Consider the following 16,455-nt stretch of genomic DNA (forward strand, 5'->3'; position numbering starts at 1 on the left):
ACTAAAAGAGAGTTACTAAACATAGCCTTCTAAAATTCCTTCACTAAAGAAGATTAAGTAAATATTCCAGAATTGAAATCAAGAACAGCTACCAACATGAGTAACTTAGAAGTAGATGTCCTTGGGTTAATTAAGCAACTTAAATAACTTAATTAAAGCAAGTCTTCCAGTCCAGACTATATACTAATTAGGTTCCTTTCAGAGTATGCTGATGCAATAGGTCCATACTCGACAATCATATGCAAACACTCACTCAATGACAGATCTGTATCCAAAGACTATAAAGTTGCACTGGTCGCATCAGTATTCAAGAAAGGTAATAGGAGCAATCCACTAAATTACAGGCCCATATCATTAACATTGATATGTAGCAGGATTTTGAAACATGTATTGAGTTCAAACATTGTGAATTACATCAAAGAGAATGATCTATTGACATACCACCAACACAAATTTACAAAACATCATTCTTATGAAACACAAGTAGCTCTTTATTCACATGAATTGTTGAGTGCTGTTGATTCTGTATTTGTAGATTTCCAGAAGGTTTTTAACATTGTGCCTCACAAGCAGCTTGTAATCAAATTACGTGATTATGGAATATCATCTCAGTTATGTGACTGGGTTCATGATTTCCTGTTAGGAGGTCACAGTTTGTAGTAACTGAAGGAAAGTAACTGAGTAAAACAGAATTGATTTCTGGCATTTGCTGTCTTAGGTTGTTGGCAGATGATTCTGTCCATTATTGTCTAGTAAAGTCATCAGAAGATCAAAACAAAATGTTCATCATAATAAAATAAGGCAAATCAGAGCTCACACAGATAGATAAAGGTATTTGTTTTATGTGTGCACTGTTTGAGAATGGAATAATAGAGAATTATTGCGAATGTGGTTCAATGAATTCTCTGGCAGGTACATAAATTTGATTTGCAGAGTATCCATGTAGATGTAGGTGAATGTATTAACTAATCAAAGCAATTTTTTGCAATGTCTCACAAAAGTTTTATATTTTTGTATGACCTAGGTTTGTGGTTGCAAGCCCATTTTCCAATACACAGCTGGTCCCGAAAGTGGCAAACAAGCAAAGATAAACACAATAGGTATTTGTGTTATTATCTGTTTATGAATGAAGGCACCAGGGTTTCCCTCCTATTTTGAAGTTGTAACATTATCTAAAAGTCATGAATAATTGAAGCGATTCTACTCATTCAACATAAATGTGGTGATAAAAACCACCGTTTTTAATTTTTTTAATTTCTAATATTTCTTTGCACCTTTTCCTTCTGTGTGCAGGACTTCTTCATATAGCTTCTTCATATATCGTATATTTGTGATTCTCATTTAAGTAAAGTTCAGCAAAGGATGAATCTGGCTTCTTTAATCACCAACTTCTATGGTTTTCTCTGAGCATGGTAGAGAGTGACCACCCAGTCTGTCCTACATAGCAGGGTTCACACTCTTCGCAGATGAACTTATAAACCCCATGTTTCACAATGGCAGGTTGTTTATTTTTTTAACTGAAGAAAGAGCTAACAAATATCTGTTGGACATACAAACCCACAAAAAAACACTCTGTCTGTAAAATGTTTCTTCTCCTGTTAGAAATTACACATGAAAGGTAAAATGCCCTATTTCCTTTTTGATCTACCTATGTTGTTTCCGATGAGATCTGAATTCTCAAAATACTTTCTGCTTGTATTGGAGTAGTTTCATGTTTTGTGTGGTATGCATGGTAAAAGTGTCAGGGTCATTTCATAACTATCTTCGAATATTGTCATGTTTTCCTCTTATGTCTCTCATGACAAATTTCCATCTTAAATTCCATTTTGTATTGCCCTGAACTGCTTGTGTAAAATTTGGAGAAACTTCAAAATAAATAGTCTGCATACAGACTGAGACATGTTTTCTGTAGATTTAGTGTAGGACTATGAGCACCATGATTCTTAATCTTTGTCACTGCTTGTTTTTGCTTTACCACTTTTTCTGGAAATAACCAAGAAGAAATATTTCTTTGGCTTTATTCGTCCAATATTCCAGAATCTAAGGTCGAGGTTCCGTTGGTCTTCAGGAAATAAATTGTTTTAGCAGCTCCAGGACCAGCATTCTGAAATTTGAAAAACAAATTTCTTGTTCATTTGACATACAATAATGAAACATTGTAAATAAAATTCATGGTTTGTATTAGTAGATAACACAATATGGAGACAAATGATGGAACAAATTTTACTGAATTAATGAACTATGACTATATTTCATACATGATGATACCCATCTTGCTTCTAATGATTTTAGCACACTGTTACCCATACTTTGACACCAGCTGAATTAATATATGACTTTCCAGAGTTAAATTTTATCTTTTTTCACTCTTGTTGGCATATCTCTAAAAAAAATTTCTTTTGATGCCTTATTTCCACATCTTTTCTTTGCCTTTAAATGTCTGTGAGGACCATAAGAATAGATGCTTCATAGGGAGTTATTTTGTTCAGCAGATACATATAGGAAAAACTGTTTCAACTCCTGCAATATTTACTGCTTATTATTACTGGTCAACAAGCATAAAGGAAAGTGATATTTTTAAGCATGCCAGATGGTAAAACTGCACGTAACACATCATCTGTTCATTTATAGCCTTTTCAAGTATCTATATATTATAGCAGATACATTAGATTTAATTATTAGTATATTATAGAGAAGTAGATTTTGGCAGTTATTTTTGTTTTTTAATTTACATTCTGATTCTTTCTGCATTACTGTATGGCACATTTGTGATGTGACATATTGTACAACATAAAAATCAAAGATTTTGTTTTATAAAGAGAGAGTAATTCATTCCGTTAGTTGCAAGCTCCTTTAGGTGAATATTTGGCTGTGACACATGAATGACCTTTAGTTTTAATGTAAGCAAATTGAATGAAAGATAGTAATATTTAAAAAGGTTTCATCATTCACATGCCACATGCTGCACATTATTTTTGTTGTTGTCTGCTAGAATCTCACAGTTCTAGTTGTATTGTTAGGATTCAGAAAAGACAAGAGGTTTATGTTGGTAGATTGCTTTGAGAAATGTTAATAACTATCAACGAGCTGCAGCTCACAAGTAAGCTTATGTGGGTAAGAGCCAAAAACTGACAGAATGTTTTCCCAATTCTTCAGGAAATAATTTATCTCTTGTACAATAACTCATGTAAAATTCTGTTAAACACATATAATTTCTGAGAGTGGAGTAGTTGCTAAAAGTATCCAGCAGAGTTTGAAATTCAATTGACAGTATTGTGTTGCCTGACCTCATAGTTTCCTCAAAGCACTGAAAATAATGGTCCTACATGTATTTACTGTCTGGATTTCAGTCAGCCTCATCCTGGTTGGACAGTGAAAAATATACCACTTGCTAAGCTCATAACACATCTTGCAGCTCCTTATTAAAACGGACAATTTTTTTAAAATCTCAGATATTCATGTATACAGTTTATGGGACCACTTTTAAATTGTATGTGCTTGCATTTTAGCCTTTCTGTTATTCACTTTATTTTTGCTATAAACATATGTCAGATTTTCTCATTGTGAGATTTAGATTATCTAATTATCATTATGCTTTTCAGATATGTACCCTGGAACTTACATGAGCCTGAAGAAGGTGTTTACGACTTTGGAGATGGAGACAGAGAATTCTCTCCATTTTTGGATCTGGATTTATTTATTCAAAAGGTTTATGAAGCTAATCTTCTTTTGCTGATACGGCCTGGACCATACATTTGTGCAGAATGGGAATTTGGTGGATTGCCAAGGTACAAATATTAAAAAGTAGAGGACAAAAATGTTTCTGCATTACGATTATCTGTAGATAGTGAAAATAGTGCACTTTTATGATTTAACTGTATCAAGATTGTGAAAACTTTGTGTTGGACATTTATGATAAGTCAAACTGGCAGTAAGACTATAAATCAAATGCATTTCATTACATTTGCAGGAATGCACCTGCACAGAAAGCAGAAAACATAACCCATAGGTTAACACAAACCTGTTAGAGGAATAAATATTCCTACATTTAATTTATAGGCATGTTCACCTGCTAAAGGAATAGGATTTTATGCATTTCATCTGCCATCTGCAGGTACCATTACTTGATATTCAATATGCCACTAAACCATTTTAAATGACGTGACCAAATGGATCACTTGAATATAAAACAAATTAATTATTTATGAAAAATCCAGGATGCAACATATTTATGTACATGAAGACAGATCACTACTCGCCAACTAACCTGGAAAATCAATTTATATTCAATTTAAAAAATTGTTTTCTTCTTCAGAAGTGCTTTTCTTGCTAATGCCAATTTGCATTTTATATCTTCTCTGCTTTGGTCAACACCAGTTGTTTTGCTACTGTTAATGTCTCATTTTCTAGTATAATTCTGTCAGCATCAACTGCTTTAATTCTGTTACATAGTGTTACCTCATTTTATTTTTGTTGATGTTCATCTTATAATTGCTTTCCAAGAAACTGTCCATTCTTTCCAACCACTCTTTCAATTCATCTGCTGTCTCTTCCTGAATTACACCTTCATCAGCAAACTAAAAAACATTTATTTCTTCTTGCTGGATTTTAACTCCCTTTCCAGACCTCCCCTTGTTTTTCTGTACTGTTTACTCATTGTACAGACTGAATAATATTGGGGAGATACTGCTGCCCTCTCGCACTCCATTCTTGACTGCTGCTTCCCTTTCATGTCCTTTGACTCTCAGAACTGGAGTTAATGAGTAGCAGCTAGATTTAAGTTTTTGTTCCATGTATTTTATCTCTGCCAACTTCAGAATTTCAAATGGTTTATTCTAGTCCACATTATTAAAAGTTTTCTCTGAGCCAATAAATGTTATAAATATAGATTCATCTTTCTTCACTCTATCACCTTCTTGGTTATCTCTGTTAGCCCCTAATTGGAAAAATTACACACAATGTTATTATAGCAAATTATAACAGAGTTGTAGCTTCATATTTTAATCTTGTAGTTACTAGTTTTATTTCTCTCATCTAGCAGCATCAGCCCTGCTAATCATTCCTCTTTTTCTTTCCACTCTGATCTATACAGCATAGTAATTGCATTCCATCCTTCAAGACAGAGGATTAATTGTTTCACACTCATCATTATCTCAACTATATCTCATCACAATGAACATTCTTCTATATTTAACATACCTTTGTAATCTCAGAAAACCTTAAATCTGCAATCTCCTCCCCTCCAGCAGCTGTATGAAATTCTGGTCACCCCTGAGCTGTGCTACATCACAGAAATGTGGATCAGAGTCTTTGCTGCAGGTGGGGTCAATGCAATTTTACATGCACCACTCAGCAGTGTAATGCTTCATATGCAGACTCCCTCATCTGGGATGTGGTGGTTCAGCTGGCTCCCAATCCTGAGGATCTCACTAGAGCATTGAAACTCCATAATCCCTCATTGGAAGAGATTCTCCGAATTTCCCACTCATTTAAAATTGCCCAGGCAGCTAACGAGCGTCTCATGGCACGGCCCCAAGTGGAGGTGATCGATGCGTCTCTGCGGGTTCCACCTTCGCGATGTAGACACGACCTGGCCAGCAAAGGCCAGTGCCATTGGGATTCCTCTGTGTCTGATGTCTCTATGGCATCAGAGACTCCGATCGCCCCTTGCCGAAAGTTACGCGGCCAACTTCCATCTTGCACACAGTGCTTTACCGCACGCTCTTGAGCTGATTGCTCCCACCACTGGAAAACGTGCACACTGTGTGAGAAGGAGGGCCAGATCTGATCTGTTTGTCATAGTCACTCAACTCACTCCCGTCCTGCCCCTACTGGGCCTCAGGACACAGTATGTGCTCTGCAGGTGGTCGTTCCACTGGAGGACCCATCAGCATGGAAGTTATTCCTCACGCTCTGCCTTTTTACTGAAGATGTCAGATTTCAGGTTGACACTGGGGCCACCATCTCCCTGATTAATATTGTGACATGTACTCACCTGGACTCCCCTGAATTGTCACCTCCTTCTTGGCATTTGGTCACCTATGGCGACAGTTCCAATCCCCTTCATGGGCAGTTCGCCCTCCAGGTGACATACAAACATATTCTCCAGCTCCTTGCCCTATTTGCTGTCAACCATCCATCAGCTTCGAATATTTTTGGTCTGGATGTGTTTCAACTGTTTGACTTTTCCATTTCTGATGAAGTTAAGGTCATTTCAAGAGCTGTTCCTTTTCAGGACTTGGACGATCTGTGCTCGGCTTTTGCATCATTGTTTGCAATGGATATCGTGTGTGCCTCACATTTTCAGGCAGACATCATGTTTCGGCCAGATGCACAGCCATGGTTATCAACACACCTTTCGGATTATACAAGTACAAGCACCTTCTGTTTGGTGTCTCTTCAGCGCCAGCAATTTTTCAGCAGTTTCTGGAGCAGCTTAACCAGTCTATCCCAGCATGCATGAATTATCTGCATCACATCTTGGTACTGGGTGTTCCCACCAGGAACGTTTGCACAACCTCAGTGGCTTATATCACGTTCTGAAATGTGCAGGTTTACACTGTTGACTGGACAAGTGTTGTTTTTTTCAACCAGAAGTGGAATACTTAGGCCACTGGCTTATCAAAGATAGCCATTTGCCCTTCGGATTGTAATGTCACAGCCATTGAGGCCCTTCCTCGTCCCAAGGACTTATCTGAACTCCAGGTGTTTTTAGGCAAAGTTACTTACCCCAAGCTGCCTCTGCTGCTCAGCCCCTCAATCACTTGCGTCATCACAAAGGGGTGACTTTTGATTGGACTACTGCCTGTGACCAGGCTTCTTGTCTTTAGACAATGCTGAAGTCTGCCCCTTGCCTTACTCCCTTCCCTCCAGACTGCTCCTTGGTTGTGGCAGCTGATGCGTCGGCATATGTCATTGGGGCAGTACTCACACATTGGAATACCATTGGCTCAGAACAGCCCACTGCTTATGCATCTAAGACAATAACCCCTCCACAACAGAACTACCAGATTTGAAAGGAGGCCCTGGCAATAGTGATCAGCATCCAAAAATTTCACATCTATCTCTTTGGGGCAAAGTTCACCCTCCTGATGGACCATAAACCCTTAGTTACCCTTTTTGGACACCACTCTCACCTTCCAGTGAGGACAGTTCAAAGTCTCCAGCGCTGGGCGTTATTTTTACGGAATTACACTTACACCATCTGGTATAAACCACCCACCCGCAACGCTAATGCGGACGCTTTGTCACGTCTCCCAGCAGTCCCCGATCCTGCATTTGACCAACAAGAGGTCCTCTGCTTTCACATTGATTCCACCTGCCTGGATGTGCTAGAGGGTCTGCCTCTTATGGCTGCTTACATTGCCACGGCTACACACCGAGACCCTATCTTGTGGCAGGTTCTCTGCTACGTGGTCCACAGTTGGCGCTCCTATATTACTCCTCGGATGTGGACCCACTTCAGCCTCTGGCGCCATCTGTCCACAGACTCTCTCTCCGTGGTCGATGATGTCCTTCTGTTGGCCACGGAGTCAGATACCCATCAGGTGGTCATCCCTCTGGATTTTCAACATCACGTGCCCAGTTTGTTACACCGCAAGCAATGGGGTATGTCCTGCATGAAAGTTTTGGCTCACTGGCACGTGTATTGGCCCGGCATTGATGGCGATGTTGACTGCCTGGCCCGCGGGTGCACTGTGTGTGTGTGCCTGGTGAGGCATGCCCCCCTCAGTCATTCTGTGGTGTGCGTACTGTAAGACCTTCAGTACACACACCATCAGACTATTTGACTTGTCGCTCTAACGAAGTAGGTGAGTGTCAGCAATATGTCTCGTGGTCATATCGTGGTGTGTTTATCTTATGCCGTTAGGTCAGACGATAGAAATGCCACTTGCACGCTTAGAGTAGCAGATTGATGGTGACCAACTTTAAACAGAACTTGATTAATTTTCACACATATTTATTAAAATAAAAACAAGTATAAAAATTACTTAACTTGGTTCTGGATGCTATTTACAACTGACAATCTGAAGTTCCTTTGGTATTGGTATGTTAATCTTATCCTCACATATATCTCTGATACTTGACAAAAGTGTCTATGATTTAACTTCATGGCTATGTACAGGAATATGGTAATCTTATTAGGCACAGACTGAAACTTGACTATAGACTGGTACAGACAAATGTAGAACTCATACAGACTGGTACGGACTAATGCAGACTGGTACAGACTGATGCAGACTGACTAATCGGAGGTCTATACACTCGTTATAATACCTCGCGTGTTCATGTATCACTGCATGAGTGTGATCCACGAGGAGAAAAGGTTCTATGGTAGCAGCAACCTCATTGGCTGCATTACATATTAATACGTGGATTGGCGGAAGCAGAATTTGGTCCGTCTCTATGGCAGTGCCATCTCGTAGTGCAGAGACGGACGAGTGCTGCGCCTGCACTGTTGTGCTTAGCGGGGCGCGCTCTAGAGGGAAAGTTGTGTACACGCTGACTATGCGGAACTACATACACGACACATTTGCACCCTGGCTTGTGCCTCGCCGGCCCTGGGATCACATCCATTTCGATTTTGCTGGCCCGTTTTTAGGGTCCATGTGGTTACTTATCATTGGTGCCTACTCCAAATACCCATATGTTGTCTGCATGGCATCCACCACCACAGAGGCCACACTAATGCCCCTGACCCAGGTTCTCACCACTGAGGGCCTGCCTCACACATTGGTCTCTGATAATGGCCCCCAATTCACAGCATCCTCCTTCCATGACTTCTGTCAGGCCAACAGTATCGAACATATCCATAGCCTGCCTTTCCACCCTTCCTCCACTGGCACAGCAGAGAGACTTGTCCACACATTTAACCAACAGTTGACAAAGGCGGTTGTAACATCTCAAACCACGTCTGCCCTCACCCTGTTCTTGAGCACATATCGCACCACACCAATTGAGGGACGTAGTCCAGTGGAGCTCCTCCATGGGCAACAGCTGCAAACCCTGCTCCATTTACTGATGCCTTCACCCTCCCACCCCCACTCCTGGCCCTCTCAGTGTTATGCCCCCAGCGCAGCTGTGTGGACCCGCGTGTACTGGAGCAAGGCGGGTTGGATGCCTGCAACGGTCATCGTGGCCCAGGGGCAGCGTGTGACGTCAGTGCAGATGTTGAAAGGGTTGGAGCACTGCCATCATAACCAACTCTGCCTGCATACCTCCGTGGGACTTCTGCCGCCACCTCCACCTACACTCCCTCCTTCGGGTACAGACATAGTCCTCGAGTTGCCTCCACTGCCTCCCGGTTGCTGCCTCCCTGCAAGCCTGCCACTGGCCCTCCCTGCCCCCAGGTGGATTGGTGGCTCCCTCTGACACTCTGGCCTCATGGTCGGTTGTCATGTACACCTCAGACATCCCTTTCTCCCTGACAATGGCAGTTGACAAGCTTGGGCTTCTCCCATCTGCCACCCACTGCTGCACTGTCCAGGGCGTTTTTACCCCTGTTCAAAAGTTTCAGGGGCTGCGATCTGGTACCGAACATCACAGGTTTCGAAACCGTGGCAGACGGCAGGAACTCAATGACCACTAGAGGTTTCTGCAGCAGTCACACTGTACACCGTGGCTGCGCACACTCCTGGCCCCGAGTCTAACGTGAGGGCACCACTGTGGAGCACGTGGTCCCAGCGGCCAATAGCAGCATACCCTGTCATGTATTTAGGCAGCTGCCTCTCACTCAGTGAGGCAGTCTGGTATTTGCATTGAGTCAGTTGATATCTTGCTTAAAGACATCGTGTTTATGTTGCCTGTGCTTACTTCCCATTTACGAGTGGACATTGTTTTGATTTTGTTAGGTTATCTCTTGTGATCCCATCGCTTGATACTTTGTTGTTGATCTTGGTGTCTTGTTCAGTTGTCTCATTGTGCTTGTCCTCCCATTCCTGTTCATCCGTCTTGTTTGTTCATGGGACACTCCCATTCAGTCCTGCCACGTTTTCGTTAGCGGCACTCCTGTCGTGGTTACAATGTATAGTACTGCTGTTGTGCCCATCCACAAAACAAAAACATTGAAAATTTCTTCTCTGTTCCTTCTATTGGCCTCTGGAATAAGCTACCCTGCATTCTGTGCACTATTATATGCCATTGCTACTTTTAAGAAAAAGCTGAAGGATGTCGTTCTGTCATTGTCATAACATTTCCTCTCTATCCAACAGTAAAGGAAATGCTCTAACCTCCTCCAATTTACACTTCTCATTCTTCTTATTTTTCAAACAGTCACCTCATTTTCCCCCCTTTCTTCATCCCATTCATCTTTCTCCGTCTCCTCCATCCTTTCTCCCAGGTCCATTGTCGTTAGCCCGTATAGATTAAAACTACATCAATGTAACTTGCATTTATTGCTGTACTCACAAACATATGTAAACTGTACATATTCTTCTTCTCTTTCTGAACCATAGCAATTACTTAATGTTTTGTAATGTTATGTACTAGCTGTAGCTTATGCTTGTGGTAATGAATGTAATCTTTACAGTGTGCAAGCACTGTAACAAACATGTCTGAAAAGGTCATGCACAGAATAATGCACTTGTATGTGCACTGTGTCTTAGTGCTTTGTTCCTATTTAAGCAAGGAACATGGGTTAAAAAGTTTTTAGTTTAGCCCAGGCCAGTGGCTGTTTGTATACAAATTCCAACGTCTGTCTTACCGTAGCTATGTTACAGTAAATTAAGCAAGGTTTGAATGACAAACTGGACCTGGCTCCTCTGTTCTGTGAGCAGATTAATTCCTTTTGCAAACGAATTTAATTGTGTTGAAATCGATACTCAGCTAATGACACCACTTGTATGTGCACTGTCCAGTTGTTATGTGTGAAAACATGTAAATAACACTTTTTTGGGTAAGTTTTTCTGTACTTTAAATTTGTGTGAATCAGCTTTGCACAATGGTAGATAAATGGATAAAGTCAAAACAAATTTTTTTATCCAATAATCTTAACTGTTGTCGAGATAACATGTTTAAAGCAGAGTGACTTGTACAAGTCAGTTCAAACTTTGCACGAAGGAAAATAAATGGATAAAATCAAAACAAAACATTTTTTGTCCAACAATCTTTATTCATTGTCAAGATATAATAGTTTAAATTTGAGCTAAACATGGCACATAAAATTCATTCTTGTGGTCATTGAATGCATAGAAATGGTTTAAACTGAATCAGATACATAAAATTTTTTTCTTCCAATAAAGTTGAAAACTCACTTTAAAAACTGATTTTATTTGGATTTTATGTGGAACATATTATTTGTAGGTTTTATGTGTGCCGGATTTTAAGTAAAAAACACACACTTTCCTATAGGTTTTGCAGTGTTCCACTTCTATACTTTAAACTTGCACAACGCAGTTCAAGCTTTGCATGAACATAGATATATGGATAAAGTCAAAACCAAATTTTTTTATCAGATAATCTTGATATGTTGTGGAGATATAGTGGTTTAAAGTTGAGCTAAATGTAGCACCTAAAATCCATACTTAGGTGAATTAAATGTTCAGAAATGGCTTAAAGTGAATCACATAAGTAAAAGAAATTCAGTCTTATTCAGATTTTGCATGCAAAAAGCAAATTTATGTGAGTTTTTTTATGTGTGATATTTCTGTGTTTCAGACTTATGTGACTCCTTTCAAATTTTATAAAAAGGTAGAAAATTCATGTAATTAATGATCATCCAGTTGTTTTGTGAAAGACTTATTCATTGCCACAATGTAAGCAACACCGTTCGAAAGACGATAAAAAAATCTGTACCAGATCAGGCATCACCCTAGTCAACAAAGATATACACTGGTTGCCAAACTATGGCGGTCTAATGTCAAAATTATGATAGAGTAAAAGTTGGGAACCAGAATGAAAATTGTTCCTATCATTCACAAAAAAGGGTGAATATGTCCTGGGCACAGTTAAGAATGTAAAAGAAGGGAACTAGCATATCTACTTATCTGGTAACTTCAAAGACATTTAAGTCAAAATATATCGACTCATCTGCACTTTTTTATGAGCTAACATTACCTACACAGCCCAGTCAGCTGTCTCAGCTGCAGAGTGATGGCATACATGCATCTTGCAATTTACAGGCTAAAGTCTCTGGCCCTGTACCTAAAATCCAGAAGATTACCCAACTGTAGCAAATGAAATATAGCATCATACAGCTGAAGAGCATACATATAATAGCTAAAAAAAGTTTTTCTTAGGCGATAAAATGTGTGGGGGTGGTTTTGTTCCTGAAGGGATGCTACAACAGTTTTTATTATTTTCTGGATGGGGTGAGGGGTCCATTTTTCCCCCAAGGGGACCATTTCTCCCACAACCCAGTCCCTGTTACTTGTATGGTGGGGAGTGAAGGAACAATAGGCACAAATATATGAGCTTCTAGAGAGGGGGATCCATCTACAAGAGGGGAGTATCTGAGAGTGGGGTTCATCTATAATAGGAAGTATCCCAGAGTGAAGATGCATGCATCCTAAACCTTAATGACAGATATCTGGTGTTCCCAAGAAAGTGTTGTAGGCCCTGTGCTGTTCATAATATAAGTAAATAATTTAATTCTCATATATTGTTTGCAGATGACTGCCATTTACTATCTAATAAAGTCATCAGAAGATCAAACCAAATGCAAAATCATTTTGACAAGATATCTGTATGGTGCAAAAAGTGGCAATTGACTCTAAATAATGAAAAGTGTGAGGCCATCACTACTAAAAGCAGTCCATTGAAGTTTGATTACATTATGAATTAAGAGCACCCCTATTTTGGGGCAAGGGAGAGCCTTGCTGCCACCCCCCACCCCCACCCCCCACCCCCACCCCCTCAGACCACCTCCTTAGCTCTCGGGGAAAGGAAGAATTTTGGTATTATCAGGTGTTTTGCTTTCAGGAAAATGATGTAGAAGTCAGTATTTCAACATGGTCAGAACTGGAACTTTTTTATGGCTACTTACAAGTAACCATTCATCTTCCAAAATATTAAATGTACTCCATACCTCGAGGTCTTGTAACCCCCCCCCCCCCCCCCCCCCCCCCCCGCCATCCTGCCCTTACAAACTACTGTATGGGTCCCCTTGCTATAAGTCACACAAATCTAAAGACTGTCAGTTCAACTAAGTACCTGTGGATTACAACTAAGAACAACTTAAATTTGAATTAAAAAAATGGTTCAAATGGCTCTGAGCACTATGGGACTTAACATCTTAGGTCATCAGTCCCCTAGAACTTAGAACTACTTAAACCTAACTAACCTAAGAACATCACACAACACCCAGCCATCACGAGGCAGAGAAAATCCCCGCAGGGAATTGAACCCGGGAACCCAGGCGTGGGAAGCGAGAACGCTACCGCACGACCACGAGATGCGGGCAATTGGAATTATTACACATATAATGTTGCAGAGAAGGCAAACCAGAGACTGTTATATTTGCAGAATACTTAGGCAATGCAACAGATCTACTAAAGAGACTACCTACACAGTGAGAAATAATCTCTCTAATAACAAAAATCAGGGCTCACAAAGAAAGACTGAACTGTTCATTTTTCCTGTGTGCTCTTTGAAAATGGAATGTTAAGGAGATAATCTGAAGGTCTTTCAGGGAACCCTTCACCTGGCATTTAAGTGTGAATTGCAAGGTAGACAAGTGCCTGTAGATTTAGAGAGAGCCTAATGACCCTAATCTTGCCATGGTAAATAAATCATTAAAAAAAAGATGAGATGTATAGTCAGAATTGCCTCATGGATAACTACATTTCTCCAGAATCCAAAATGATCTTCCACAAGGTAGGCTTCAACCAGTTGTCCTTTCTTCTGTAACATATTTGCTGCAGTGTTTTGTAATGACGAGTTATTAAACTGATGATTCGATAATATTCACACCTCTTTCTTTGGAATAGGAATTATTACAATCTTCCAAAAATCTGAAAATATTTTGCCTCTCTTATATATTACCCATGCCAGATGGAATAGTTTTGCGACGTTGTCTCTCCCATGTATCTCAGTAATTCTGAGGCAATTTCACCTGCTCCAGTACTTTTAGTGTCATACCTCTGATCTCATTTTCATCTCCATCCTCCTCTGTTTGTACAGTATTGTCTTCAAGTTTGCTTTCCTTGTATAAACCTTCTACATTTTTCTACCACATTTTAGCCTTTCCTTCTTCTATACATGAGTATAAACCAACAAATGAAACTGAATATTCTAAGGTCTTATATGTTTGCGTTGATCCAGTTGCTCAGAACTTAACCTGTAAGTCACAAGTTACAGATCTTAAACATTTAAGCTCTGAGCAATATCAGATGCTGGAGTTCAAAGTGTCAGAAAGTATACTTACATTTAATATTTTCATTCTCTGGTATCTTATGCCACCATATTGAGGGTTAAATCATTATTTAAGAAGAAAGTTTTTGTTGTTCTGAAGAATATAATAAGGATAATATGTGTTTTCTGTTTAATAACCTCTTGTATAAAGCTCTTTAAACAAGTGATCATACAGACAACAATCTCACAGTATATTAACTCCCTTTTGAAATTTGAATTTCATTCTCACATCCTGTATTAGCATCATAAACTTCATCTTATTGCTCCAGGTGTTGGATGTATTTTTATGTGGATGATTTGTGTGTGATCACGCAGGTACTTCATTCCAGAAGTTTTAAGTTTGTCTCTTAGCAGTTGTGGTTAGGTATAGTATTTAGTTTAGTCTCTATATTTAATTTGTGAGGTCCAGTTACAGACTGTCAGAAGCAGTCTCATAGGCGTTTGCCTCGAAATTGCTAAGGTTATAAAAATTAGTATTTTTGTCACTACTACTGCTACTCACTGTGCAAGAAGATGTCCTGTGTAGTACATCCTAATGTCTAGATGCAGTGTTTGCCACACCTTCTACATGCAAATAATTTACATGGTATTAAGACAAAACTGATAGCAGCAAAAGTGCATCCATGCAGTTTCTGTCATGTATTGACAGCCATTGCAATCTGGCAATTATTTCATTAAATTCTACCCTATCTTTGTAGCTAAACAGCAGTTCTTATTCTTTATTTAATTGTCCCTTTGGATTTGCTGTTTTTCTGTGAAATGATATCTTTCTTTGTGGGTGTCACCACATGTGATGCATACTTGTGTATCTTAAAAATAATGATTTCTTTGTTCATATATGCAGTACCAGAAATATCAAGAATGGTACATACTCCATCTGCAGATTAAAATTTTATATTCAGATTCCTCATGTATAGCCATAAAATACAAATAAAAATTGAAAGGAAGAAATCTGAACACTACTACTGGTACATTATTAATGGTAACATAAATTTGCACACTACCCTTATGCAGAAATCCTATCACACAGTTCAAGAATTTTTAAATGATCACAGCACACCTTTTTGAGACTGATGTGAAAAATTTGTGAGTGATCCGATAAATTAAGTCTCATTTGTCAGATTTCAATTAAATTTTTATTATAGCTTAAGTAACACAGTAAAACTTGCTCAAAATGGAAATGCATGGGACTGAAACAATTTTCTGAATTGGACAAGTTTCTGGATTACACAAAACTCATTGTTGTTGTTGTTGTGGTCTTCAGTCCTGAGACTGGTTTGATGCAGCTCTCCATGCTACTCTATCCTATGCAAGCTTCTTCATCTCCCAGTACCTACTGCAACCTACATCTTTCTGAATCTGCTTAGTGTATTCATCTCTTGGTCTCCCCCTACGATTTTTACCCTCCATGCTGCCCTCCAATACTAAATTGGTGATCCCTTGATGCCTCAGCACATGTCCTACCAACCGATCACTTCTTCTGGTCAAGTTGTGCCACAAACTTCTCTTCTCCCCAATCCTATTCAATACTTCCTCATTAGTTATGTGATCTACCCATCTAATCTTCAGCATTCTTCTGTAGCACCACATTTCGAAAGCTTCTATTCTCTTCTTGTCCAAACTATTTACCGTCCATGTTTCGCTTCCATACATGGCTACACTCCATACAAATACTTTCAGAAATGATTTCCTGACACTTAAATCTATACTCAATGTTAACAAATTTCTCTTCTTCAGAAACACTTTCCTTGCCATTGCCAGTCTACATTTTATATCCTCTCTACTTTGACCATCATCAGTTATTTTGCTCCCCAAATAGCAAAACTCCTTTACTACTTTAAGTGTCTCATTTCCTAATCTAATACCCTCAACATCACCTGACTTAATTTGACTACATTCCATTATCCTCGTTTTGCTTTTGTTGATGTTCATCTTATATCCTCCCTTCAAGACACTATCCATTCCGTTCAACTGGTCTTCCAAGTCCTTTGCTGTCTCTGACAGAATTACAATGTCATCGGCGAACCTCAACGTTTTTATTTCTTCTCCATGGATTTTAATACCTACTCCAAATTTTTCTTTTGTTTCCTTTACTGCTTGCTCAAT

At 39.4% G+C, this 16,455-nt stretch overlaps 1 protein-coding gene across 2 annotated transcripts in view; it reads left to right on the top strand.

The window, feature by feature from the left end:
• The window catches only part of LOC126092166 (beta-galactosidase-1-like protein 2), a 161,897-nt gene that overhangs the window by 47,253 nt on the left and 98,189 nt on the right, over nt 1–16,455 (top strand). The window contains exon 3 of one of the 2 annotated variants that reach the window (XM_049907640.1): nt 3,603–3,788. The exons of the other annotated variant lie outside the window; for it this stretch is intronic. Coding sequence (XP_049763597.1) covers nt 3,603–3,788 — 186 coding nt within the window. The remainder of the gene's footprint in view (nt 1–3,602; nt 3,789–16,455) is intronic. 2 annotated transcript variants of the gene reach the window in all.

Source organism: Schistocerca cancellata, chromosome 7 (genome assembly GCF_023864275.1).
Source record: "Schistocerca cancellata isolate TAMUIC-IGC-003103 chromosome 7, iqSchCanc2.1, whole genome shotgun sequence".
Taxonomy (NCBI): Eukaryota; Metazoa; Arthropoda; class Insecta; order Orthoptera; family Acrididae; genus Schistocerca; species Schistocerca cancellata.